This window comes from Netta rufina (assembly GCF_964035555.1).
Source record: "Netta rufina genome assembly, chromosome: 17".
Classification (NCBI taxonomy): Eukaryota; Metazoa; Chordata; class Aves; order Anseriformes; family Anatidae; genus Netta; species Netta rufina.
The window spans coordinates 13781409-13807270 of record NC_140141.1 but is presented as its reverse complement, the minus strand read 5'-3'; the positions used below and the strand labels follow the sequence as shown (position 1 = coordinate 13807270).

General features: G+C 39.0%; 1 protein-coding gene across 9 annotated transcripts in view; it reads left to right on the top strand.

Annotated features, from left to right (window-relative positions):
* Window positions 1–25862, top strand: part of ATXN2 (ataxin 2) — a 51057-nt gene that overhangs the window by 6474 nt on the left and 18721 nt on the right. For 2 of the 9 annotated variants that reach the window (XM_084297228.1, XM_084297229.1), the window contains exons 2-19: window positions 557–593; window positions 2002–2061; window positions 2734–2805; window positions 3037–3187; window positions 8242–8256; window positions 10240–10364; window positions 11618–11709; window positions 14255–14452; window positions 14971–15149; window positions 16667–16876; window positions 18933–19115; window positions 20656–20844; window positions 21553–21660; window positions 22342–22412; window positions 23157–23464; window positions 23950–24013; window positions 24114–24266; window positions 25583–25649. In XM_084297228.1, the coding sequence (XP_084153354.1) occupies window positions 557–593; window positions 2002–2061; window positions 2734–2805; window positions 3037–3187; window positions 8242–8256; window positions 10240–10364; window positions 11618–11709; window positions 14255–14452; window positions 14971–15149; window positions 16667–16876; window positions 18933–19115; window positions 20656–20844; window positions 21553–21660; window positions 22342–22412; window positions 23157–23464; window positions 23950–24013; window positions 24114–24266; window positions 25583–25649 (2282 nt within the window). The remainder of the gene's footprint in view (window positions 1–556; window positions 594–2001; window positions 2062–2733; window positions 2806–3036; window positions 3188–8241; window positions 8257–10239; window positions 10365–11617; window positions 11710–14254; window positions 14453–14970; window positions 15150–16666; window positions 16877–18932; window positions 19116–20655; window positions 20845–21552; window positions 21661–22341; window positions 22413–23156; window positions 23465–23949; window positions 24014–24113; window positions 24267–25582; window positions 25650–25862) is intronic. The other 7 variants (XM_084297230.1, XM_084297236.1, XM_084297232.1 and 4 more) reach the window with 5 other exon arrangements.

The following is a 25862-nucleotide window of genomic DNA, read 5'->3' as shown; positions in this document are numbered from 1 at the left end:
TTGAGTTGAACTGGAAGGAGCGGCTGGTTTTTAGGGCTGGGGGACTGGTGGGCTAGCTGCTGGGGTCTCGCAGTGGCTGGCAGGTTTTGGGGTCGGGCTGCTTGGTCGGTGGCCCTCGGTCAGGGAGGCAGCGATGATGAGGTTGTAATCCCAAAGGATGGGGATGGAGCCCAAAAGTGCAAATGAGGTGGTTTTGCTTTAGCCTGCCAGCAAGCTTTGGAATTCATTTCAGCTACGGGATTGTGCTTGAGAGAGAATATTTGTGGAGTTCTGTAATGAGACAGTGTTAGCATTTTCTTTGTTTTCTCCTTTAATTTTTTGTAGGTAACCCTCTTACCTAGTAACTGGCGGTGTTGCTTGTAGGTCAGTATTTGAAGGAGAAATGCTGTAGGCCCTGTAACTGCCATGTTTGGCTCTGGGGAAGCACCGTTTTCCTTCGCTCCCTTTCTCAACACTACGAAGTCAAGGCTTTGAATCCTTCTTTGCTACAAAATTGATGAATTTCAACAATTCTTTTTTTTTTTTAATTGTATCTGATGTGTGTGTTTAATTGCAGAGGTCGCAGCAGTGGCAAAGGACCGCCTCAGCCTACGGTGAGTATTTTTCCCCCCTCATTGTACCTCTTGTAGATACAACGAAACAGCTCCTGTACCAGGAACTGGAGTAACAATGTGAAAATCGCAGATAGTGGAACATTCTCTCAAATTTTGGATACCTTGATGAATATTTTAGCCTGAGCTATGCTTTTTTAAAGATGTAACATCTTGCATTCATCTAAATCTCCTGAGAGGGCGAGGAGGGAAGGAACATTTAAACATTTGAACTATGTTAATATAAATCTCTATTTTCTTGCGATTATAGTTGTAAATATGTGGATACAATTTAACTTAGGACCAAATTGAAGAGCATTGCTTTATCTGAGAACTATCTAACATTGGCTTCTCCTTTAAACAGATGACTAAAGATAGCAAGGCAACATATTTAGTTAAATAAAAGCAGCAATTTTGTTTAGCTTTCCTATGAAATAGCAAACCCAGTGTTATTGTAGCTAACCCATTATTACCTGAGTGTGTAGCTTTAGTCGTTTCCAAGGCTCAATACTGTTGAAGGATACATGTGGCTTGACTTGTAAAGCATAATTTTATCAAAGCTAAAGATCTGGATCTTGATATAAAAAAAAATGGATCTTTGAACTGCACTTTGAACAACACTGAGTGTTGAGCATAGGAGTGTCCTTAAACGCATACTGGATGTGTTGCTGGTTTAAAAAGCTCAAAATATGGTGGGATGCCTGCACGTTTCAGCATCTCTTGCTCGACAAGCATGAGGTTGATGGGGAGAGATGCAAGATGTTGCCAAAACACAGTCATCCCTACCACTTCACCTGTACATGTGCAAGTGCCTCGCTTGGCAGCCCGGGGATGCGTGGTCAGCTCCCTGGGCTCAGAGCTCGGATTCTGAAACTGCAGAGAGTTCCTTTGGGCTGGTTTTATGAGAGGCTTTGCAGCTCTTTGGCACTTTGTGATCTGATGACCTTAGCTTCTGTTAACGAATGTCATCAGGTCCTTTAGCTGGAGAGATGTAGCTCAGCAGGCCCCAGAGCACCTCTTTACTTCCCCATCAGTTGAGGCACCTTATCCTGTTGCTAGCTCTCAAACCAAAGATGGCCGGGCTCTCCAGTTAAGCTTCTCTGTGTGGGAGCTTCACCCAGCCAGTAAGGGGATTGACACTGAGTGACATTAGGGGTTCTCTATAAAGTTCCTCTTGCTTGGGAGGGTGGGTGTTGAGATGTTTAATTGATCAGAGAAAGGTGTAAGAGTCCTCTGCTAATCTGGTGTGACTTCAGTTCAACGCGTGTTGGCCAAGTAAGGTCTTGGACCAGTGTGTTTCTAGGAGCTGGTGCGTATGGCTGAAAGCTGCCCTTGTTTTTGTAGCATTGTCTCCTCGAATTGTTATGAGTATTTCTCGTATGTTCATGACAACATCATTTTTATCTTTCAGATTTCGTTCGATGGCATCTATGCAAACATGAGAATGGTTCACATACTTACATCAGTTGTTGTAAGTCTTCATTGGGAAGTAGGGTAAACAGTGTCTATAGTGACACAGAATTGTTAATATTACACTAATTGTAATATTATGGGGTGAATACAGCAGCATGCACCATGTTCCAAACTTGGAATTTAAACAATCACAGTAATAACTTTGGTGTATATTTGGCTTGGAAAGCTACAAATTGTATTTGAACAGGTATGGCAAATTTCTTGCGTTTACTGGTCATATTCTTAATTTTCTGTTTTCAGAGAGATTATGAATAAGTAATGAATTCATATAAGGGAAATCCCGATGTGCCAGAATTGGGTAACACAGACTGTCCCACAGCAGCTAGAATCTGGGATAAGACTTCATCCTTACTTGTACTCATGCACAGATTTGGTTCTGCACAAAACTTTGTTTGCATGAGTAACCGACCAAGAGTCTTGTGTGTACCAAAAACGCTTCTGTGATTATCTTTAAATCCCTTCAGAACAAATTGTGGTACATACCTAGGTGTTCGCATCTGCAGAACCAAAGAGGTGTATTAGTAAACAGGCAAATGTTGAATAAGTAGATTTGAATAAACTCTAAGCTGTATTTTTACTCCTTATGTAAAGATACGTTTTTGAGAAAATTGTTCAAATGACATTTGTCAGGCTGGTAGAAAACTACATTTTCATCTTTCTTGCATTCTAGGGATCCAAATGTGAAGTACAGGTGAAAAATGGTGGTATATATGAAGGAGTTTTTAAAACTTACAGTCCTAAGGTAATTTTTACAGTTTTGACTCTCCCTCTTTTCTTTTTGAAGACTGAATAATCAACGCTTCATTAAATGGGAATACTTATTATCAGTTATTTTGACCGTTGATGTCTAAGTTTACACAAGCAGATTCATTTCTGCAAACTGTTGTAAATGTCTGCTTTTTCCACTTCTGTGAAGTTACCTGGTAGCTTATTGTGCATTAAATTTAGGATATTCTTTATATATCTCTCATAGTGTGATTTAGTGCTCGATGCTGCTCATCGGAAAACAGCAGAATCCAGTTTGGGGCCAAAACGTGAAGACATACTAGAGAGTATCTTATTCAAGTCTTCAGATTTTGTTATGGTGCATTTTAAGGATATGGATACCAATTATGCCAGAAGAGGTATACTTTTTCTTAAGGTTCTTAACATTGTCTATACCAAAGTTTGTTGTTTTTTAAAATGTTTTTCTTATCTTGATATGTCATGGAGTGAAAGTGCACATTTGTATGTTTTCAGGTTGATCGACAGTTGTCACTGGGAGTTAGGTGTTTATCATAACACCCGTGCTTTATTCCCATGTAGCAGTAATTAGGTATAGGAATTTGTGGACATTTAAAGAGAGATTTTCACTCCTTTCACCCTGTGTTCGTACGTGCGTATGTTCTTGCCTGACTTATGGCTGAAGGTTAAGACTCTCGTTTCAAGGAATTTGCTTTACCTAGAAGAAGATGCATAATATCAGAGCAACGGTGCCATTTAAATGCAGATAAGTTCCAGGTTCCGGATGGGACTTTGAATTTGAATTACACCAGAGCCGTTTTATAATGGATCTGCTATGACCATAGAATCACTTTAATGTAAATGCAAACTGGGCTCTCTATTACCCAATTTTTATAGATTTTTTAGTAAACAGAATGAAAAATACACTGCTCTTCTAGGAATAATTACTCAATGGAGGTTTTCTAGAAGAAAACAATTGCTTTGGGTTGAACAGTCACTCAGTTTGCATTATTAGGTGGAATGCCTTTGCATCTAAATCTCTTAAGTAGTCGGAGAGGAGAGCTGACATAAAACTGTAGAGACAGAGCAAGATAAACTAGAAGGCTGCAAAACTTGATAACTCGTAGTGGGTAAATTAATCTGCTTTCCATTTTGCCTCAAAACCGTATTATCTTGGAACCACACTTGGAAGTATAAGTCAATCTCTGATCACACCTGCAAATTAGAGCAAAGAAGGGCTTTCTGCTTCTTGGGAAGTTAAGTAAGCAAGGATTCAGAAGAATGGAAGTATACAAACATGCATGCAGGAATGGTGGGCCTTTTCTTATAAAGAAACCCAAACCTTCATGGCACAGAGTCAGATAAGCTGGTGTGATCTGCATTAAAGACTGGGTCTGAGCTTCTAGGTGAGGAGATGGCGTTCCCTGCTGCATTCGTGTTGGGAATGGTTACTGCCTGGTGCCCAGATCCATTTGACAGTGTTGCACTTTGTATAGAACAAAGACTGTTGGCTTCCATAGATCTGGGAATAAATATTTTAACATTTCTTAGCCATTGATGTCTTGGCTGTTTCCCAGACAAGTTAGTGTATAGTTTGGACATATTTGGTGAAAATGTAGCTTGCTCTCACTTCTTAAAAAATGTAGTCAAGCAAAGGGGCACTCCACAGGCACTCGGTTGCCATAGGAAAGGCTTACTGGGGTAGGGTTTGTTGGGGGTGTGGGTATTTGTGTTGTTTCTTCCCCCCTTACACTTAGCCACATGGTAGACTGTTGAGGAGGCCTTGAAGTAAACTTACTTGCTGCAAAAAAAAAATACTGGTTTTGTAAATTTTAGTGTATCCTGTTCCTCTGGTTGAGTATCATATCTTGAGTTCTATGAATTTTTATGCTGGCATTTGCTTCTCTGCTGAGCTGGAGGAGTGCAGACAAGTGGTGCTCCTGACTCTTGGGTCTTCTGAGTTACCCTCAGACCTGAATAGCAGAGATGTTCATCTGTCTCTGCCTTTTTGTCAAAGACTGGAAGAGTAGCGGTAAAGAGCAGTGGGTAGGGAGAAAGCAAATGGGATGGATTCGCCTTTCAGAAGGAGTGGAAAATACAGTTATCTCCGAAAGAACCATCTTCAATGGTCTGCCAAGCACCTTTCATTGCTATCTTACTTGTGCAGCTTTGGAGCAGTGAGCTGATAATTCATCCTGCAGCTACATCAGGAGAGTGAGGGCAGGGAAGGTAATGGCCGTATAAGCTTGAGGTGGGTGAAACTGCTCTGCTTGGAAGCAGCAGTCTTAGATTTGCTTATGCCAAGCGTGACATTGCACCTTCAGATGGATCAGTGGAGAAAGTGTGCTGTAGTAATTGGAAGGGTTGGGAGAAAAAAATAGCAGGCCTGCGTGGATAGGAACTTTCTGACAGCTTATGCTTAAAAATAAATAATACAAAAACTGTCCCTACTACCTAGGCCCTTAATTTGCAACTGTCTGTCTTGTCTAGACCTTTGTGCTCAAGTAGCTTTCTGCTAGGCTTCAAAAGGGGTCATCTGAGGGACCCTCGCTGTGCTGTTAGGGCTTTCTGCAGTAACAGCAGGCTGATGAAGGAAGGATGCATTGGGAAGCTCAGGTGAAAGTGCATAATGTCCATCTTCCCCCCTCAGACTATTCTGTCTGCCTGGAAGGAGAGACAGGCAGGTTCTGCATGTGCCAGTGGGAATCATCAGCTGAAAATCTACCCTGATGTGCCAGCTGACAGCCTTGGCAGGATATTAACACCTAACATCTCTGCTTTGCCTTCTGAAGGGAAGGTGAAGCGCTCGGATTTAGTAGTTGCCCGATGACTAGGGCTGCATGATTGGAAGCAGAGGGTATGTTTCCCCAAGGTTCTGCAGAATGAGCTTTCATTTTCTGGAGTCCTAAGCACCAATCAGGCCGCTGTGCTAGTTTCCATATGATTCAAATTTGACTAAGGCTTGAGTTGTCTTCTTGGCTTCTCTTTAAAGAGGAGACAATTCAAGATCATAACTACTGTTGAAGTAATAGGCTTCTCCAATGTTTTTATTGGTTTTTGGCACGGTTGCTGCACTCTGAGAAAAATATTACAAATCCAATGAAAAAAGGCAAGAGAGAATTGCCTATTTAAGTTTTTCCTTGAATTAGCACTGAAAGTGGCATCTTTCCAGAGAAAGCCTTGCAAGGGGAATAGCAGTAGGCATATTGGGAACAAAGGAAGGAAATGTTGGTCTGCAGAGCTGGTGGTAACTGGTTTCTATGTTTTAAATCAGTAGCGAGTAGTTTCAACAGTAAACTCTTGGCTGTTTTGTAACATTTAGGCTGAAACCTCAGTTTACTTTGAGCCATACTAAACTCGATCAAAGTTTGCTGTGCGCCGTGAACACCTCTGGCACCTAATGCAGCCTGGCTTAATAGCTTCTGAACTGCAGAGCTGCGCTTAAATGCATGTTTGTGCTCTTCACCATTAGTAGCGCAAAACATGTTTGAGAAAACAAGCTTTTTAAAGGCTGAAATTAATCAAACCTGGACTCTTAATTGCTCTATTCTGGCAGTCCTTTCTTGAAGTCATTTAATAGCACATACTTGAAGAATGTGCCCAAGCTGAGTTTTTCTTAGAATGTGTATATTTAATTCGCTTTTGCTTAATGTAATTTCTCTTGCGTAAAATTGTCTTTGGGATTTTTTTTTCCAGTTAGCAGGCTTTGAAACAAGAAGTGAGGTCTCAATATATCAAGCTCCTTTGCTCAGGAGACTTCATGTTAAGCAGATACAGAGGCAGTGGGGGCTAGCTGAGCGTTAAAGCTCAAGCTTTTTGTACAACCACTTTTCACTTGACCTTTGATTTGAGTTTTACCGTGTATAAAAGGAATTGAGTAAAAATTTGGCCATCCCAAGGTGTCACGTGGATTGCTCCTTCAGCAGTTCAGAGATAAGAGGCACCTGATAAGGAAGAGGGAGGGCGAGCCTGTGCAGTCAGTGTCTTGTCTGCTAGTGCTCTGCCAGTTGGTGCCTGTAGCAGCAGTTTGTTTCAGTCTCTACTTTCTTAACAATCTTAAAAGCAGTGTTTTTGTTTTGGAAGCACTGATAGGAAGAATTTTTGTGTGTTCTCAATTTTGTTGCTCATCAGCTTTGTTAATGTCTTGTTTGACTTGTCATGTTTATAATCTTGGTGTTCCTGTGTGTCTGGCTGGCTGTTTGTTCCAGGAAAACAGCGACCTGTGCCTTGAGGTACCTTTCTGCTACACTTACACTTTGTCTGGATGCTCATTAGACTGTGTTGTGTGACTAGAAGTCTGCCTTTGTAGCTTGAATTTTTCCTAACTCTAGACGTTTTTGGGTTGTAGAGCTTAAGCCGATGTCGCAGTCTCACTTGTGACTTAAAATGAAAAAGAAAGAAGAGCAGAGAAGCTTCCTGTGCCCAGTGACATGCTGCATTCTGCTGGGAAACTTAGCATGGGCTCTACAGGTCTTACTCAGACCTGTAACCTTCACTAGATAGGGGAGTTTCTGTTCTGACTTGTCCCCCCACTTCATCTGTATCGTAATTTTTGACAGCGCTCTGCTGAGTTTTTTTAATGTGGCTTTTTAAATAGGAAAATTGGTGGGTTGAATATGTGAAGCTTATTAAGCTAGTATTTTATTTTGAGTATCCTAAATGTTGTCATTGCATATGGAGGTTTTTTTGTCTGAAGTTATGTAAAAGAAATGAAGGAAACACCCTTCTAAAATACAGCAGATGACCTCCATCAGGTGCTGTCGTCCATCCTCATACCTCATGTTTATCCAGTCTCATCGGAGAAGACTTCCCTGTGCCCCCAGTGAAGTAAATTTCGTTACTTAAGTGACTTGGGCAACCTCCAACTTGCATTTGGTGTCAAATACCTGATCTGAGGGGATCAAGCATGAAACACCAAATTAATGGGATTGGGCACAGGAACAGCACTGGCCTGTCTAGATCGGGGCTGTGGTAGCTACAGGGGATTGTTAAGGTAAACAGTTTCACATAGAAGCTCCTTACTTTCGCTTTCCTTTTGAACATGCTCTCGTTACTCCCTAACTGTGGACTTAGCACTTTGTTAGGTAGTTTCGGTTCACATTTAAGCATATACACTGTTTTTACAGCATATTTTAACATCTGTTTGTATGAAGGGAAACTGAGAGAGGTTTTCTTTCCAACTGATATACCTTAGAGATCTGGAGGCTGTTTGGAGGGTTTGTAGTGTAGCACGGCAGGGAAACACAAGGGGTTGTGAGCAGTGGGAATGTTGCTGAAGTTTTATTATGGAAATGATCTTTGCAAGGTGGGAGATGTATTACCAGTGTGCATATGTCTGCTAGAAGGCCTGAAAGAGTTTAGCATTGCCTGAATTCAGCCATATAATGTGAAAAAAATCCACCTGTATTTATATCTGATGTCTTCCAATTTTTTCTCTCTCCATATCTGTTTGTAGTTCCTTCAGAAACAGGTAACTTTTTTGGCAGTCACTCTGTCTCTGCATCTTGCCTTTTCATAATGCTTCTGTTACCATAATATATAATGGAAACTTACTATCTTTGCTCGCACATTTATGGCACTATAAAACATGCATGCGTAACTTCACGGAATCATTTAGAATACCTTGCAGTTAGTCGATGACTTCTGTTCTCACCCTTGATTTTTTTTACCTATTCTGAGCAGTTGAAAATGCAACGATTGAAATATTGCATCAGCACTAATAGTTAGCACAATGGTATAATGGCTCTGTTGCAGAACAGTTTACAAATAATCCTCGAATGTGCCTGCTGAAGGCATCAGGCTTAGTGAGAAGCTAAAATAATCTCACTTGAAGTGTTAACCTTCAACCGTGTAGGTAGTAGCGCAGCTTCAATGATGGCTCACCCAGTGATTGATGCAGGTTTTTGCAATTTCACACGAGCCCTAACAGTGGTTTGCCTCATTAGGTGGCCTTCTTTCATTTGGCTTTTTCTTAGTTTACTGATTCCTTTGTATTTGACATGAATGTTTAGCTAATAAACTTCTTTCTTTTCATCCATCTTCTGTAATGTTTTGTCTCATATACGCTTATTAACAATGCTTAATTGCTTATCCATAGTTCCTTTGGTCTCCATGTATGAGTTGAGCGAGCATTTCATGAGATAGCTCTGTACATTGCTAGACAGACTAAGCACAGTTTTGATAGATCCTGCCAATATATGTGCATATTTTAACTGTGAAATTGGGGAAAACAGGAATAATGTGCCATGTTGACGGTCAACTAAAAAGAAATCATCAATGATTGTTTAAAATCTGTAACATTGATGACCAACAAATTGCTTCGCATGTTGTGAATTTTTTCATGATGGCTTTAAAATTCATTTCTCTTAGTGAGATTTCAGATCTTGCCAAAAGTTAATTTAAGCCATGCTCTTTCATATCTAGCACTGTCTGGTGGTTTGACCTCATCTTTTTTAAAGATCAGAAATGTTTGCTCCTTGTTTCTTTTTGTAGATGTTGAGATGATGATGAGAAAGATAATGAGAAATTCAGGACAAAACGCACTCTAAAAAGCTTGCTTATTTTATTTTTAAAAATTTAATTAAAAAAAAATATTTCTGTTTAAGAAATTTAAGAATTTGCAGGCAGCTCTGCGATTTAGTGGCTTATAAAATACACAAACTTGGCTTCTTTGATGAATGGCTTTGTACATTTTTTTTTTTTTAACAGTACTTCAGTTTTTTAGTATTATTCCTTCAGCCATTTTCCTAGTCTGGTTTGAATGAAACACGAACAAATAAAAAATAAAAGCTCAGGATCTTTTTATTCTTACTTCTCTGTTATGTCACATTGAATGGGTGTAGCAAGCTAATGGATAATTGAGATCTACTGCAAAGGGAGTAAAAGTGTGTGCATGCATGCTGGTATGTTGAGGAATTGTGGAAACAGAAGAAGCTCAGGTATTCAAAGGGAAGCTTGTACTCTGCTTATTTGGAGAATGGGATTGGATGCATTCAAGCTTTTTGTTATTTGCATAACATGTTACTGTGTGGTTGTGGAGGCTTTTTTGAAAAGCATATTGTACAAGTCTTGCGTTTTCTGTAGGTATGGGGATCCTTGGGTAGTCCTGTTTTAGCAAAAAACATACACGTAGTTTGTGTAAAAGATTTTGAAATAACTGCAAGTAATTCCTGCTGTTCTTTGATGCTTTGTCTCATATTTGAAGTTGCAAAAAAATGCACCCTGTAAACAGATGTGTTTGAAGTCTGTCTGCACTTCCTAGTTACTCTAAGTATGAAGTAGATAGCTCTCTAATGTAGTCCATGGAGTACAGCAACTACAAGTGAAGGTGAACAATGTTAATGTGCTTGTGAATCAGTCGTATTTGGTCGTTCCTCAAAATACTAGTGCATACAGTGTCTTCCTCTGCTTAACCAACTCGATTTCACCCCCATCCCTCCCCGCTCCCTTGTAGATGCTTTTACTGATTCAGCCATCAGTGCTAAAGTAAATGGTGAGCACAAAGAAAAGGATCTTGAACCATGGGATGGAGGAGAAAGCAGCGCTACTGAGGAGCTTGAGGCATTAGAGACGGATGTTGTAAGTACTGCTTTTTTATCAGTTATGACAGCCTCTAGAAAGCAAGCTAGTTCTCTGGACATGCATTGCAACATTCCTTAATTTTAATCTAATAATGAGCTTGTGGCTAAAAATGCTGGCCTACACAGGGGTACGTTCAGTCTTTGCTAGCAGCTGCCACAGTACTTTCTTACAATTTGAATAAGAATAGCTGGATTTCAAATGCCACTTTGGGCAAATATTGACAAATGGCAGCTGCTGTGGTAAGGGACATGTTTGACTCAAGGACTGGCTGAAAAAGGAGCTTTTATTAAGGACTCCAAATTCAGCAATGCACTGAAGTGACTTATGTTTAATCAGAGCATTCCTGTCTGACTGTCGTTGCATTTGTAAGTTATGGTGAAATTGTGCTTAGCTAACTGTCTCGGGGCTAACATGAAGGAAATTGATGGAAGTCTGACCCGTGACTTAATAAGCACAGATACAATCTTAGTAGATTATGAATTGTTAAATGAGGAGTATATTCTCAAATGAAGCTTCTTTATATATCATAGCAGTCAGCTTTTACTCAACCGTGCATTTTTTAGTAAGGTATTCAGACTGCAGTATGTTAAAGAAGAGAATCCAGTCATGTTACTGTGAGGTTATTAACTTCGTCTGGGTAGAACAGTTACCCTGTCAATTCCACTGTACGTACTGTACAGCTGAGATTTATTAGAATACTGAATACTGTCAGTGCTTTTATGAAACGTTCAAAACATTTAGCATTTGTGAAGGTTAAATTCTTGAGTGCCGTAATAGCGTACTTCATGAAGTGGGGGAAGTTGCCCTGATCAACAGGGCTCTTCTGCCTGTGGTGTGTATCTCAGCTAATTGCATTAATAGTGCTTTTTGAATAGTTTTAGCACTTGCTACAATGAGGGACAGTTCTACTGTTCAGAACTGTCAGGTTGTGCTTTCTGGAAAGGCATTCGTGTGTGTATTACTTCTTAGCCACTGATCTTCTAGTACAGATTACTAGAAGTCAACCAATGACAAAAGAAAGAAAAAAAAAAAAAGGCAAAAAAGCAACCTGACTTTTTAGCCTAACATACGTGCATCTGATGAACAAAGATCCCTGAAATAAATTGTGGCTTTAGTAACTTCGTTATTCAGACAGTGAATACGCGAGCCCAGGAAAATGGGCAAAAGGTTTGACTTCTGCCATCAGCCCTTAGTTTGAAGGGAATGTATTTCCAGTGTCATTTTGAAAAACAAACATCATTTTCTTTTAGTCTAATGGATGGGATCCCAATGACATGTTTCGTTACAATGAAGAAAATTATGGTGTAATATCAACTTATGACAGCAGTTTATCTTCTTATACGTAAGTTTCAAAATATTTTGTTATTAGACTTTTATTTAATGTTCTCCCTGGTCTGACAAAACTTGTATTCTCAAGATAATTTCACATGCTTTCTAAGGTTGTGGAATCAAATAACTGAAAAAGTAATGAATGAATAGTGCTTAAGAAACCTTGCCAGATTTCTGTGAATAGTTAGATGTATTAATCGGTATATATTCCCTTAAATGGGCACAGCTCATTCCCATTGCAACATTTTCTGAATTTAGGCATGCAATTATGCTTATTTCTTACAAAAAACTTTTACAAATAGGGTTGAAAATACCAAAACTGTGAAACTATGATCTGTCTTTGTGTAGCTGCTATTCCCATAGTTTGTGTTTAACCCAGCAGGGCAATTTGACTAAATCCTAATTTGATTGTGACAATTGATCATGTAGATACTGGAATCTTGAATACTTGATACTTTAAGGAGGCTTGTGAGCTGTGGTAACTTGTTTAGGAAGCATATAAACTGTGGTTTTAGTTACAATATAATAACCTGAATCTAGAAGAAGTGTACAGTCTGCTGCAGTTACTTTGGGAATGGATCCACACTGCCCTTAGTCTGCAGCTGTCGTGTTAACTGCAACTGCAAAACAAACCAGTTGCAGATGTTGAACAACCATCATGAAACGTTTTTAATGTTTGTCCTTTTTTTTTCCCCAAAAAATAATAAACTGGTTTTGAATGTCCAGGAATTGCAGTGATTTTTATGCGCTGTAGAATTGGAGTACTTGTCTACAAGTCTCCTGTTCAACAATTCGATTTTTACTATTTTGTTAAAGTAGATCTATAATATGATGATAAAGTCTTAATTGGCTTATATCTGAATCCTAGGGAAGCTATTGTTAGAGTGGTGAAGTATGCTAAAGTGCTCTTTATACTTTTGAACTTTAGTCTTCCATCCATTTTATGGTTATTGATGGAAACAGATCAAAACCGTGAAGGTGGCTTTAAATCACTAGAGAGAAATTCCGTGCTGATCAGCTGCTGTATGGGCTTCTCTCATTACCAGGGTTTGAAACAATGCCATCTTGCCTATCCCCTTTGCTTCATCTTTAATTGCATTTTAGAAAATCACATTTTATAAAAGGTGAAATTGTTCTTATGTTTAAGTTACCTATAATGCCACCACATACGTCCCCTCCTTTTAACAGTCTTAAAAACGTCACTTTAAATGAAAGAACATGTGTTGGGTTTCTCCTTTCTTGTCCAGGTTTGTATGCACTATGTTCATGAATCTCTTGTTTGTCAGCCAAAGCTTCATGCTGAAGGGCAAGGATTTTATTTCATACTCTTACAGTTACCATTGATAATGCCAGTAGGTGTCCCACCTGGCCAAAAGCGTGTGTTTGGGGGGGAAAACTTGTGGTACAGTAGCTGAGTGCCGGCTTGGAACTGGCAAACCCACTTGTTTTCCTAGTTCCGCCTCCAACACTTGAGTAATCTTGCATATGTTTTCACACTTGGTCTGTACCTCCAATTACTTCCTTTGTTCTTTTTTTGTATTATTCAAAATATGCGCAGCAGTGATTATCTAATACCAAGTATTACATTGTCAAAGCCTCAGCCGTGTTCCCTATATAGCTTATTCTAAAGTAAGGTCAGATGAAACAACTTCTAGAACTCAAAATTTGAGTCAAAGGCAAAGAGCATAATAGTTTTGTAAAACCTGATGCTTGAACAAAAATTAGAACAGGTAAAAAAACAAAAACAAAACCAATCAACCAACCAAAAAAAAAACCACACAAAAACCAAACAAGCAAACCCACAGATGGACAGAAGGAACTGCCAGCTATGATGCCCTTCTGTACTTAGTTATTTTAGTATTTCATTGCTCATGTATTGAGTTCTTACTTGATAGTTTTCCCAAGAGAGCTACATATGCGTCTTGCAATATGGTATTACCTAATAGCATAACACATGGAATGAATGGTTTTGAGGTTCTAGGACACGGCAAATGAGTCATGGGTTTCTGGTCCCATGCTCTGATGTATTGCATCTCTTCTGCAGTTATTCATAACAGGAAGAACCGAGATTCTGCGGCTGTAATTATCAAAGGATTAAGTTTGTAACTCTTAATTTCAGTAGGACTGGGGACTCTTATGTCTATTGTGAATGTGTAAATGGCTAAAGAAATTCAAATTTGGTCTCTTGCATTCACTTCCTATCTAAACAATAGACTAGGGCTTTTTATTGCTAATGTACTCGACCGTGTTAAAAGTTGGAGCCTTTGCATAGCTTTAGGGACTGAGGAATCCACAAGTCGTACTGAAAAACTCTTCACCCTGACTATAGCTCTCTAGGCAGGTAAATAACACAATTTGCACGTAATGTCAGACCAGTCCAGGAATTTTGTCACACTTACACTAAAAAAACACAGCAATCTCCTGGCTTAAAAGCAGTTTGTGTTTTATTTATTTATTTATTTAAACATCACTTGGTTAGAATTAACATTGTAATTTTGTAGATTCTTTGTACTTTTGAATGCATTTCTGAGGTTCTTTTCCTTTCCATTGTCTTTTAGGGTGCCATTAGAAAGAGATAATTCAGAAGAGTTTTTAAAACGAGAAGCCAGAGCAACTCAATTAGCAGAGGAAATTGAATCAAGTGCCCAATACAAAGCTCGGGTTGCCTTGGAAAATGATGAAAGAACAGAAGAAGAAAAATATACTGCTGTTCAGAGAAATGCTAATGAACGAGAAGGGCATAGTGTGAACACTAGGTACTGGCATACACTATGAATAGTATTTTTATTTAAATGATGTACATATTTTGGTGAAGTAGCAATTTACTCATTGAAAATGTGCTTTTTCAGCAGGGCTGATTAGGTTAGGAATCTTGTGTAAACAATTGCGTGCTGTTTTTGGCACTCATGCTGACTTGCACACCTCTGCCTGGCCCTGTATTATCTGTAATGAAACAGACTCCTCCATTCTGATATTTCACTGTGGTGAATTCATACCAAATTACAGGAAAAGGCAGTGGTTTCAGCATGTCACGGAGAGTTTTGGGCGTTAGTACTAAATCATTCACTGTCTGTGGGCTCATAGGAAGTGGAACGTATGGTAAGTATCAAAGGGTAAATTCATGAGGTGATCATTAGGTCAACATCTGATTATAAATTAAATTTTCCTCGAGCTTGATTTAAGAAAGACGAAGTATCAATAGAACCCTTGAACAGGTACTTTTCGTTATCTTCTAGTTCTTCCTCAACGCTGATACAAATTTGCTCTGTTTCAGGGAAAATAAATATGTCCCACCTGGACAGAGAAACAGAGATGTCTTGTCTTGGGGAAGTGGAAGACAAAACTCACCAAGGATGGGCCAGTCTGGATCAGGCCCACCAATTTCACGGTCTGGATCCCATACTTCAGATTTCAGTCCTAACTCTGGAGCAGATCAAAGAGTGGTTAACGGAGGCAAGTATCTGAAGTCTAAATGAATGTGCCTTATAAAATGCAGTCATTTATTTAATTATGTTGAAACTGCATATGATGTGGTTTTAGGATGTTTATTTCATAAGCTGGGCTAGCATGCATCATTTAACACAGAGCTGGTGAGTTTCATTTGGGTTTAACTCAGTGACAACAAAACATTAATTTGACTGCACTGTGCGTAGCTTTGCAGAGCAGAAATGTCACTTGGTTTCTACCTTTGTCTCGGATGATGGTGCAGTCTGCAGTTTTAAAGATGAAAAATTGCTTTATGTATTTTTTTTTTTTTTTACTACTGCTGAGCTCTGTCGAGGAATAGCAATACTGACATCTAGTGAAAGGGAGGTGGCAGCTGTACTGGAGGAAGTGTCAATCTTCCTTCCTGGAGCATGGATCAATTCAGCGTCCTATCAAAAAGAGTAAAGCAACTTGCTGACTTCACCACAACGTGGGTGGAGTAATCATTGATGGGAAAGTAAGAGAAGTTATTACAGGAAAAGTAATTGAGTCTCCTCTTCAGATAGCTATTTGAGTGTTTTCTGCTGTACACGTGGGTGATGTAAACAGGCATCGCTACGCACTGTATAGCAGAAGGTTCATAACCAAATACCATTCTTTGAGAGAAGGATTTTAGCAGTAGCCCATCCTGGAGGCATTATTTGTATAGGTGAATAATACTATTATACGAGATTGCTGTGATTTAAAATAAATAAATAATAAAAATACTCAAGTGCCTCTATCTGGAGGGGAGGTCTGAGAAATATTTAAAGGTAAGTGAAGCTTTCTTCTTACATACAGCCAGCTGTATAAAGGACATAAAACTGAGTCTTGCCCAAACAATGCTAAACATCGAAATTCGTTTGTAGTATTTGTGGTTTGTGCCATCCTATTACTTTGCCGAATCAACATCATATACTTAGCATACTCAAAATGGCTTGTGAATTAAATTTATTTTGAAAACAATGAACCCTATACCCTAGATTAGAATACTACATTAATACTGCAGATAACAGATAAAAGCATAAATGTCAAGATTCAGACACTGAACACCGCTGTTTTTTGTAAAGATACAGTTCCTAGAATTGATACTGCTCATCATTTGGTTTGAAAGTAGTAGTTTGTGCGTTCAATACTATATGTGAACCACTGTTTGAGAACCTCTGGTAGCTGTTTAAGGACCTTGTCAAGACTGATGCGTACTGTAGAACATATATATGACAGGCTAACAGATCAAACTTTACTGTCTATTCCTTAGTAGTATTTGTAGATCCTAATTAACCCTTTGGGGAGTTTATGACATTCAGATATTAAATTTGACTTGAAGCGGAGGAAATAACTTGAAAGAGACTTTTTATTGGTTGCAGAAATAAACTAATCTATCCCCAAAGGGTTAAACATGAAAAATCATTTTGTCATATTTTACTTTTTTTTTTCTGTTGACCTTTTTCCCCATAATTTTTCTTTAGTTTTTATACTTTCCTTCATATCATTTGTTCTGTCAGGTGTTCCCTGGCCATCGCCTTGCCCATCTCCTTCCTCTCGCCCACCTTCTCGCTACCAGTCAGGTCCCAACTCTCTTCCACCTCGGGCAGCCACCCCTACACGGCCGCCCTCCAGGCCCCCCTCGCGGCCCTCCAGGCCCCCGTCTCACCCCTCTGCTCATGGTTCTCCAGCTCCTGTCTCTACTATGCCTAAACGCATGTCTTCAGAAGGTACAATACCACAATTTGTTCATGTTTTTGTTTGTCTTTGTTTAACTCCTTTGTGAGTTTAATTACAAAATTGTTTTTCCTCTTCATTACTTAACCTATAATTTGTGTTTAACTTTAGTTTATCAGACTATTTCTATTAACCTTTTTATTTGAAGAACTTTACAAAAACAAAATAAAGCTGTGAAATTTCCCAAATTGGTATGAAATAAACTCAGCTTTGTAAACGCTGCTCAGTGTCTTAACTTAACCAACAGCAACACGCAGGACCTATTAATTTTGGAGGGCATTTTTAGGAATATAAATTTATATAAAATCTCAAAAAAAAAAAACGTTAATACAGATGTTTCACAAAAAAGCAGTCTCAAATCTAACTAAAATTCTCCAATTAACTTCTGTTAAACAAAAAGGCAAAAAAAAAAAAGCTGTATTTAAAGAAGTGCACTGTGGTATGGGATAGGATAAGCTACTTTGAAGGTGAATCTGTAGAAAGCTTTAAGTCTCCATTTGCATTGAGGCAGAGCACTAAGTTAGCTCCCTGGTAGTCAGTAATATGCAGAGGAAGTTTGACTCATGAGTCTTGGACAATTGCATGCAGAAATATCTCAACTAAATTAATATGTACTCTGAAGGTTCAGTAACATATTTTTGTTTTAAGTGCACTCAAAAACTAGCCCGCACAGCACAGTCTAGCAATCCTGGAAAAATGTAAACTGATTATCCTAAGCTCACTGGAAATGTGCACGCTCTCTGCTGTAGCAGGCTCTGCTGGAGCCAGGAGAGAGCCCGGTCATCCTGCTGATCGAGTCAGTAACGCTGTTCTGCAGCTTGCCTGATAAATGGTCGAGATGGCCCATGGCTAATAGTAGACATGTCTGTACGGTGTCCTACTGTCAATTAAATTTATCAATGTGAGATTTTTAAAATTTAAGATCCTAAGAATCCACATGCTAAAAAAATGACTGCATTTGCACTTGTGATTGATTTGTCAGGCATGCAGTGAACTGCTTGCTGCAACGTTTAACTTCTAGCACAAGAAGAGGATTGCTGGACAGTGTGTATTCTTTAAAATACTTGCCTGTATGCAATTCGGATTGAAGTGTGCTTTAGATTTATGGTTAAAATAGAGGCTGACATTTAAAGATTTATATAACCGGAAGAGGTACTGGATATTTTTGAACCTTATGTGAAACCAGAAAGCCACTACCTGAACTTCTGTCTGTTACTGACCTACATTAAAAATGAACTGCAATCAGCTAGGTTGTTCTATGCTCATACACAGTTTTTCCTTTTGAGATATCAGCATTTGAGTCTGATTTTGTTGTAAAGAAAATGTTTGTTAGGATGTAGAAACTGTATTGCTGCCTGGATTTGAGCGTAACTATTCTGTGGCAGCTGTATAAACTGTTCAGAATTACTGTTCACTTCCAGCTTCAGCTTCTGATGTTAAACATGCATGACTGGAACCTTGGGATAACAATAACTTGTTTAGTTGTAATTTTGCTGACTTGTTAATGAATTGTGACCTGCTGCAGGCAATTTAGCCTCTGTGCAGAATGCTGTGCTGAAATTCCCCGAGAGAATTGGTCAGCCAGTGGTGACTACCCTGAAAATAATCGTTTGGTATCACTGACCACCTAAAAAAGTGATGCAATCCTTTTTTTCTTGAAAACATTTGATAGCCCAGAAGCGTGCTTATCTAGAGGGAGCTGGGCCACTAACTTTTTGACTTGTCCTGCAGTAAGCAGTGTTGGATATTTGGATTCAACTTCTTTAAATCCACGCTGTTTCAATTCTGATAAAGCTTCTAAATAGCAATGAACATGAGCTCACGTAGCAAGGTGAAGAGTATGCTGGTAGTCTGGCTGGACCGATGGCGTGGCCTTTTTAGTCTCACAGATCCCTGGTTCTAGTCAATGTCTGTAATTTGCTTGACTGTATTACTGCATTATTGAGAATTACCAGATGAAAGCCAATTTTAAAAACAGATAGCATGTTTGGGTATGCTTTGTGACGGATGTTACGTACTTATTGTGTGGGGTTGTTTTCTTTTTCTCAGGGCCTCCACGGATGTCTCCTAAGGCACAACGGCACCCTCGAGGTCACAGAGTCTCTACTGGTAGGGGTACAATTTCAAGTGGCTTAGAATTTGTATCTCATAATGCACCAGGGGAAGCATCTACTACTGCAGTGGCACGAGGCAGCCCTTCAGGTGGGACGTGGTCATCAGTTGTCAGTGGGGGTAGGTAAAGCTTGGCTTATTGCAGATGGCTTGCCAGGGATACTTTAGAGTGTTAATGCTAAGCAGAATATTGTGTTCCTAGACAATTCAGGCTCCGAATACACTGGTCTGCTAACTTAGCTTGCTTAGATGAAGTGGGAAAAGGATGTTACCAGGTAGCTTAGTAAAACAGCTGGTGAGTCAGTCCTTAAAGTGCAATATGGTCTGAATTGCAGAGAGGATAAGTCAGTTGGTGCGTGAAAGGAAGGAAGAATGTAGGAATGAGTTGTTGAAAGAAATAATCTTCAGGAAAGTCACTGAAGGAGACAAGAAAGTTATTTTCCACTGCATCACTGAAGTTGATTAGTGGCAATGTAACTGGATTTTTATGGTTTACAAATGAATGAGGTGCTTGTTTAGAGGAAGGTTGGCATCACAAGAAAAAGATGAAATGATAAGTGAAGTTGGATGTACTTCCTTTAAAAATGATGAAGGTTCTAAGTGGTTGTTCTGTGTTTGTCATAAGTACTGTAGTATTAGATGTAGTCAGCGTTGTCTTTTCTGAATCAGTTATTTTTGTAACGTTTGACTGTATATTTAAAGCTCAGTCATGATACCAGCCCTGGTTTTGAGCTTTTGTGATTGGGACCGTGTTCTAGTCAGTTGTCAGCTGCTGGGTGCTTTCTTGAGTCAGAGCACAAATGGGCAACAGCTTGGAGTCTGATACATTTTAGCGGTGTTAGGATTTAGAGAAGAGTGGTGGGAATGCATTTTCAGAAAACAGGTATGAATTGTGTTCCAATGCGTAGACAGCCCCATAGATCTTGTTGCCTTGCAGAAAAGATTTAAACTCTTCTGTTCTGGCATTCTCTCTGACTCATCTCCCCTCCCTGCCCTGCACTTTATTTATCACTGGCATGCAAACAGGGCTGTTAAACAACTTACCTCTCTTTCTTCTTGCTCACTTGAAGTTGATGTATGATGTAAGGCAACTAACTAGCCACAGCGGCGTGAGTAGGAAGCAGGAGGTACAGCTTAGCTTGTAAAGGACATACAACTTCCCTTGCTGCTTTAACACAGGGGCAGAAGTGGACATCAAATAATCTTCCTTCAGTAGGATATGCTGGTTTTTTTTTTTTCCAGCTGACAAACCTCCAAAGGAGGATGTTGTAAAATGGATGATTTTTTTTCAGCCTTTAAAAAAAAATGTTTTACATCTGTTTATATGGAGATAATGACCACCTTTTCTGTTCTGCCTGAAACTGTGTTAATGTGAGCTGTTGTATGCTGGGGGGCCAGGGACCATACTGCAGTTTCATGGTGGGACTGTAAGTCAGAGAGGTATGTTAGGGGACAGTCTGCAGGAAAATAGCACCACTTATCTGAAATGCTGTACTGTAAAGAGTTAGATGATGTACCTGAAAGGTAAAGAGGTTTTCAGTCACTATATAATGTTCCACTGAGTATTTTAAAGCATGTTCCTATTCGTTTTTAAAATAAGCAAACTTCTGAGCAGATGAGGAAACTTATCCCATAACTGTTTTTTCCTGTTTGTTTCTAGTTCCAAGATTATCCCCTAAAACACACAGGCCTAGGTCTCCAAGGCAAAGCAGCACTCCCACAGGACCAGCTCTGCCTTCTCCTCAACCTGGTACTATTCCCACTGAATCTGTTGCCATGCCTGTTCCAGCTGCCTCTCCTACACCTGCCAGCCCTGCTTCCAACAGAGCAGTTACCCCTTCCAGCGAAGGTGAGTAACCCTCACTAGCTGGCAAATGCAACCCTTGCCTGATCTCTGAAAATAAATATGTCTGTACAGGAGCAAAGCTGCTTTCTAAATGCTGGGAAAAGTTCTGACTTGATACATTTAATTTTACTATGTAGTGAATTCCTATTCTGTTATGATGATTGCTTTAAAATAAGATTGAGGCTTTTTAGTAAGTCTGTATGCTTAATTTCTTCTGCTTTTTGAGAAGTGTGGATGTATAGGTGTTTGACCTAATTGAGGACTTTTTTCAGACTGAGTTCTTGGCTGTTTTCTCATTTAAAGAAACATAGACCACTGCTTTCAAGGAATATTTTAAGTCTCATGAAAGGAGAAAAAAGAAATTTAAGAGCATAGTCGTAAAGGTCTTGACTGACTCTCAAATCTCAGAGAGCTTGGACTATGGAAAATAATTTGCTTTCGTTTTACATTTTCTTGTCAGCCTAGTTAAGGATCTGTGTGGTGGTGAGGGATGTGTTCGATTGGGACATTCTCATTGGGCTTAATAACAGTAGGATGGGGAAGGGGGGAGGATAAGCCTCCAGGCCCTAACTTGGTAGCAGAAAAAGTGTAACAGGCATTTTCTTATGTAAGCTAAACATGGTTAAATCTCTCTTCTGTTCTATCTTGTCATCTCTTTTTAATCAGTGTGAGTTGTGTATAAGAGAATAACTTTGGCAATTTCTTTTCCAGCTAAAGATACTAGGCTTCAGGACCAGAGGCAAAATTCTGCAACTGGAAACAAGGAGAATATAAAACCAAGTGAGACTTCTCCTAGTTTTCCTAAACCTGAAAGCAAAGGTTTGTATCAAAAGCTTCTGTAAGTACTTGAGTAACATAGGATTCCAAGTGCTAAACCTGCTGTATTGACTAGTTTAGTTAATATTTAAAGGAAGACTTGGAGGCAATCTGTTTGATAATTTGTAAGGAACATTTGAGCATGCAGTTCTGAAGCGATAGAGCTGCAATTTTAAGTGTTGGACTCATGGACTCATTTCATTGACCTGAAGTACAGAGATGCTTATGTGGATGACTTTGAATTTATTTATTTTATTTATTTCCTCTTCTCAAAGTGTTTTTTTAATTATTATTATTTTTTATTTAAACTCGGGATGACACCTTAGTGTTTCACCTTTAATTGATATTATTGAAACACTGGCATGTTATGTTTCGAGGGTTTTATTGTGTGCCTCTTTGTATGCATATGAGTTCTGCAGTCCCTGTACCTCAGGACCTTTGTCTTGGTGTGATGCGTTAGAGCTATAGATGTGGCAGTTATGCAATGCCATGTTTTCACAGAGTATTTTTGTGTGCTCATACGAGTTGTTCATGGAATTATACCAACTCACAGATGAAGTGGTGTAGCTGTATTTCACTTCTAGATATGCAAACGCTATGTTTTTGCAAATTTATAGATGTGGGGGTTGAATATAAAAACCTGAATTAGAAATGCTTGGACAATTGTGGTCTTATATTTGGCAGGTGTCTCTCCAATTGTTTCAGAACATAGAAAACAGATTGATGATTTAAAGAAATTTAAGAATGACTTTAGGGTAAGTTTCCCTGTATGTTTTCTTAATGTATTGTAGTTCTTGTGTGCACCCAGATTACTTTAATGAACTGAATACATTGCATGTGTTAATGGAAAATGGGTCCTTAAAACTTGTGCTCGATTTACAAAAATGTTCATGAGAATTCATGCTAAAATTCAATGCTAAGTGTTGCTTGTACAATTGCCTAATGCACAAATGTACATTTTGACTTAAATACTGTATACTGAAAATGTTGCTCAAAACCTGCGTGGTTGTTAGGTACAAATAATTAATGCGTTTATGCTCCATATGGGAGAGCTCCATATGGAAGGGTTTCAAAGTGTAATGGAGAGGTTTGCTGAGGAAAATTGAAGACAATATCTGCTGATCCATTGCACGTTTCCAGGTTATAATTGCTTACTAAATCAGGTCAGCTTTTCAAGAGTTGTTTTTAAATCACATGGAGGGGGGTTGAGTCTAAGGGGTTGTCTTAAGCTTTCCTGTCACTTCCTAATCAAAGTGTAGGTCAGTCGAGTCTCTGAATAATTCAGCTTCTTGCACAGTGTAGGCTTAAAACATAGTCAGTGCTTGTAGATGTTTTTTTCCTACTAGAAATGGAAATGTATGTTTGAAAAGGTCATTTCCAGGTGATTAGGGCCTATGGGACTGTATCTTACTCTGTGATAGCATTAAATTGTCTTCTAGTTTTGTGTACCAATTTAATGAATATACACTTCGGGTTTTGTTTTTTTTTTTTTTTTTCAGTTACAGTCAAGTTCCTCTTCAGATGCAGTGGATCAGCTGCTAAATAAAACACGAGAAGGTGAAAAACCAAGAGATGTAGTTAAGGAAAAGACAGACTCAACCCCTAAAGAATCTATCATAGAAACTGGCAGTAATACTAACTCTAACGGTGGCAGTAGCAAACCCAATAGTCCAAGTATTTCTCCATCAATAAGTAATAATTCTGAGCAAAAGCGAGGGCCTGAGGTAACTTCACAAGGTGTACAGACATCTGGGCCTGGAAATAAACAAGATAAAGAGGATAAAGAGGAGAAGAAAGACACTTCTGAGTGAGTAACTATGCCTTTTAGAATAAACAAATCTGTTATTAGCATTTAATTGTGTGTAGAAAAAAGCTATTATGAATGTGTAACGTCTTAATGTTGATATGGTCAATGTAAGTTATTTTTTCTCTGTATAACTACGAGAAAATTGATGTGCCTGTGCAGAAAGTCATCCTGTGAGTCAGTGGTAGAACTGCATGTAGAACTCTGGTCCTTTCGATGCCTAATTGGTGTCTGAATGCTTATGTAAATGTTTTCCCGTCTCTTGTAAGCTGAAGCACCAACACCAGGAAAACTTTATTGAAGAGTATAGTAAGAATACTGTCAGTAAACAGGACTTTTTGTATTTATGTATATTTGAGTTCTCAAAAATCTGACTTGCAGATGGAAATGAGGCATTTCATATCTCAATTTTTTAGTTATTTAGTCATTCTGCAGGTATGCTTGTAAAAGAATAATGCTGAACATCTTTTCTTGTTCTTCATGTTTAGGCAAGTTAGAAAATCAACACTTAATCCTAATGCAAAAGAGTTCAACCCTCGATCTTTTGCTCAAGTAAGTTATTTGATACTGCTTATAAAGATCCACTCAAAGGCTTTTCCTTCGAGTATGGTCAAGCTAATCTTGCATATGCATTGCTGAACTCTCTTTGTAGCCGAAGCCTTCTACTACACCAACCTCCCCTCGTCCGCAAGCTCAACCTAGCCCTTCCATGGTGGGTCATCAGCAGCCAACTCCAGTGTACACTCAGCCTGTTTGTTTTGCACCAAATATGATGTACCCAGTTCCAGTGAGTCCAGGCGTGCAGGTAAGGTGCAGCATGTAATGGTAATTCGTTTACACTTTTCAGATGTTTGTCAGCCAACTGGGGAGACATAGGAGATCTAAGATAAGACAGTGGTACAGTAGTGTTTGTATCGCTGCCATAAATATGGGCACAATTACGTTGTTGTTCAGTTTTAGCTATGTAAATAACGGCTTTTCCCAGTGGTCTTTCAATCTAGATAGTATAATAGTCTCAAACACTTGTAAATTCCAACAGCTGTTACTCATATTTGTTGTGACTCTGTGCAGAATTCCTCCCCAGTGCTCCAAGCATAGCCTTACTTTTAAGTTTTAAGCAACCATTTTTTGTCCTTAGCTTCCAGCTGTGTCCCACTAATTTCCGGTTGTTGCAGAGATTACTAGGATTTCAAATCTAACTCTGCTATAAAGCTGTCTGATTTAATACTTTGCTTGAAGTAGCAATACTAGCATTACTTGACTGGTTGCTGCAAACCATATGGTCTTGGTTGTTTGTACATTCAGACTTAATCACAGCGGTAGAAGAAAATATCACAGGTTAGGCAAAGTTCACTAAGCCATATTTGAAGTCTGGAGTGTTTCTTCCTTTCCTTATGGACCAAATGGTTGCTGGTGATTAAAAATTTGTGGCTAACAATCCTAACTGTGTGGTGGAAGGTTTGGGGTGTTGGGGAAAGGATAAAACTCATGCTAACTTTGCTCTCATAATGTGTTGAGAAAATAGCCGGTATGTCCAAAATGTTTTAATAAGTAATTTAGTGATCAGCTTGCAAAAGGTCACAAGAATTCCTCCTAAAGAAACTTCTGTGAGCCTTGAATCTTGTGATAAAATGCTAAAAGAGCCAACAAGCATCTACAAGCTGCCATTGTGCATCTTTCCTAACATTAAAATAGATGCGCTAGACTGTTACTGGCATGGTTTTAGCAACAGTGATTTTTTTTCTAGTAGTGTCTATGCCATTGGTGAAGAACTGAACTTGTAAATATTTTAACATCTAGCATTACATTTGTATGAGTTGCCTCTGAGAAGAGTTGGAAAGCTAGGATATGGTAGGTCCTGTTGCAACTCATTTCATAGTGGAGACTTGCACAGCGGAGAGTTCTGATTATCATGATAATCTGTAATGTTTGTCACCTAATTATGGCCATAAAGTTTAGAGAAAAAGTAGCTTCTAATATCATTAGAGGCTAATGATTATTTTAGTGGCTCAGAGTAAAACATAGCGCAGCTGAGCAGGGCCCCCACCCCAACAAACAGCCACATGCACGAACATACTTTTTAAAGGAATATCATAGCTTAAACTCCTGCTTCTGTTTCAGCCTTTGTATCCTATTCCCATGACGCCCATGCCAGTGAACCAAGCCAAGACATATAGAGCAGGTAAAGGTGAGAATAATACTGCCTGTTTGGTTCTTAGTCTGCATGCAGCATGAATAAAATAACAAATGATTGTTTTCTAATCCATGTTGATTGATATTTTAAATACTATTTTTAATAAAGGCAACTAAGTGGAAATACTTAGGTATTTCCAGATAAGCTAATGCAGCTCAAATCACAAGTTTGAGTAGCGTGGCATTGCTTGTTTTGGAATTTGATTTG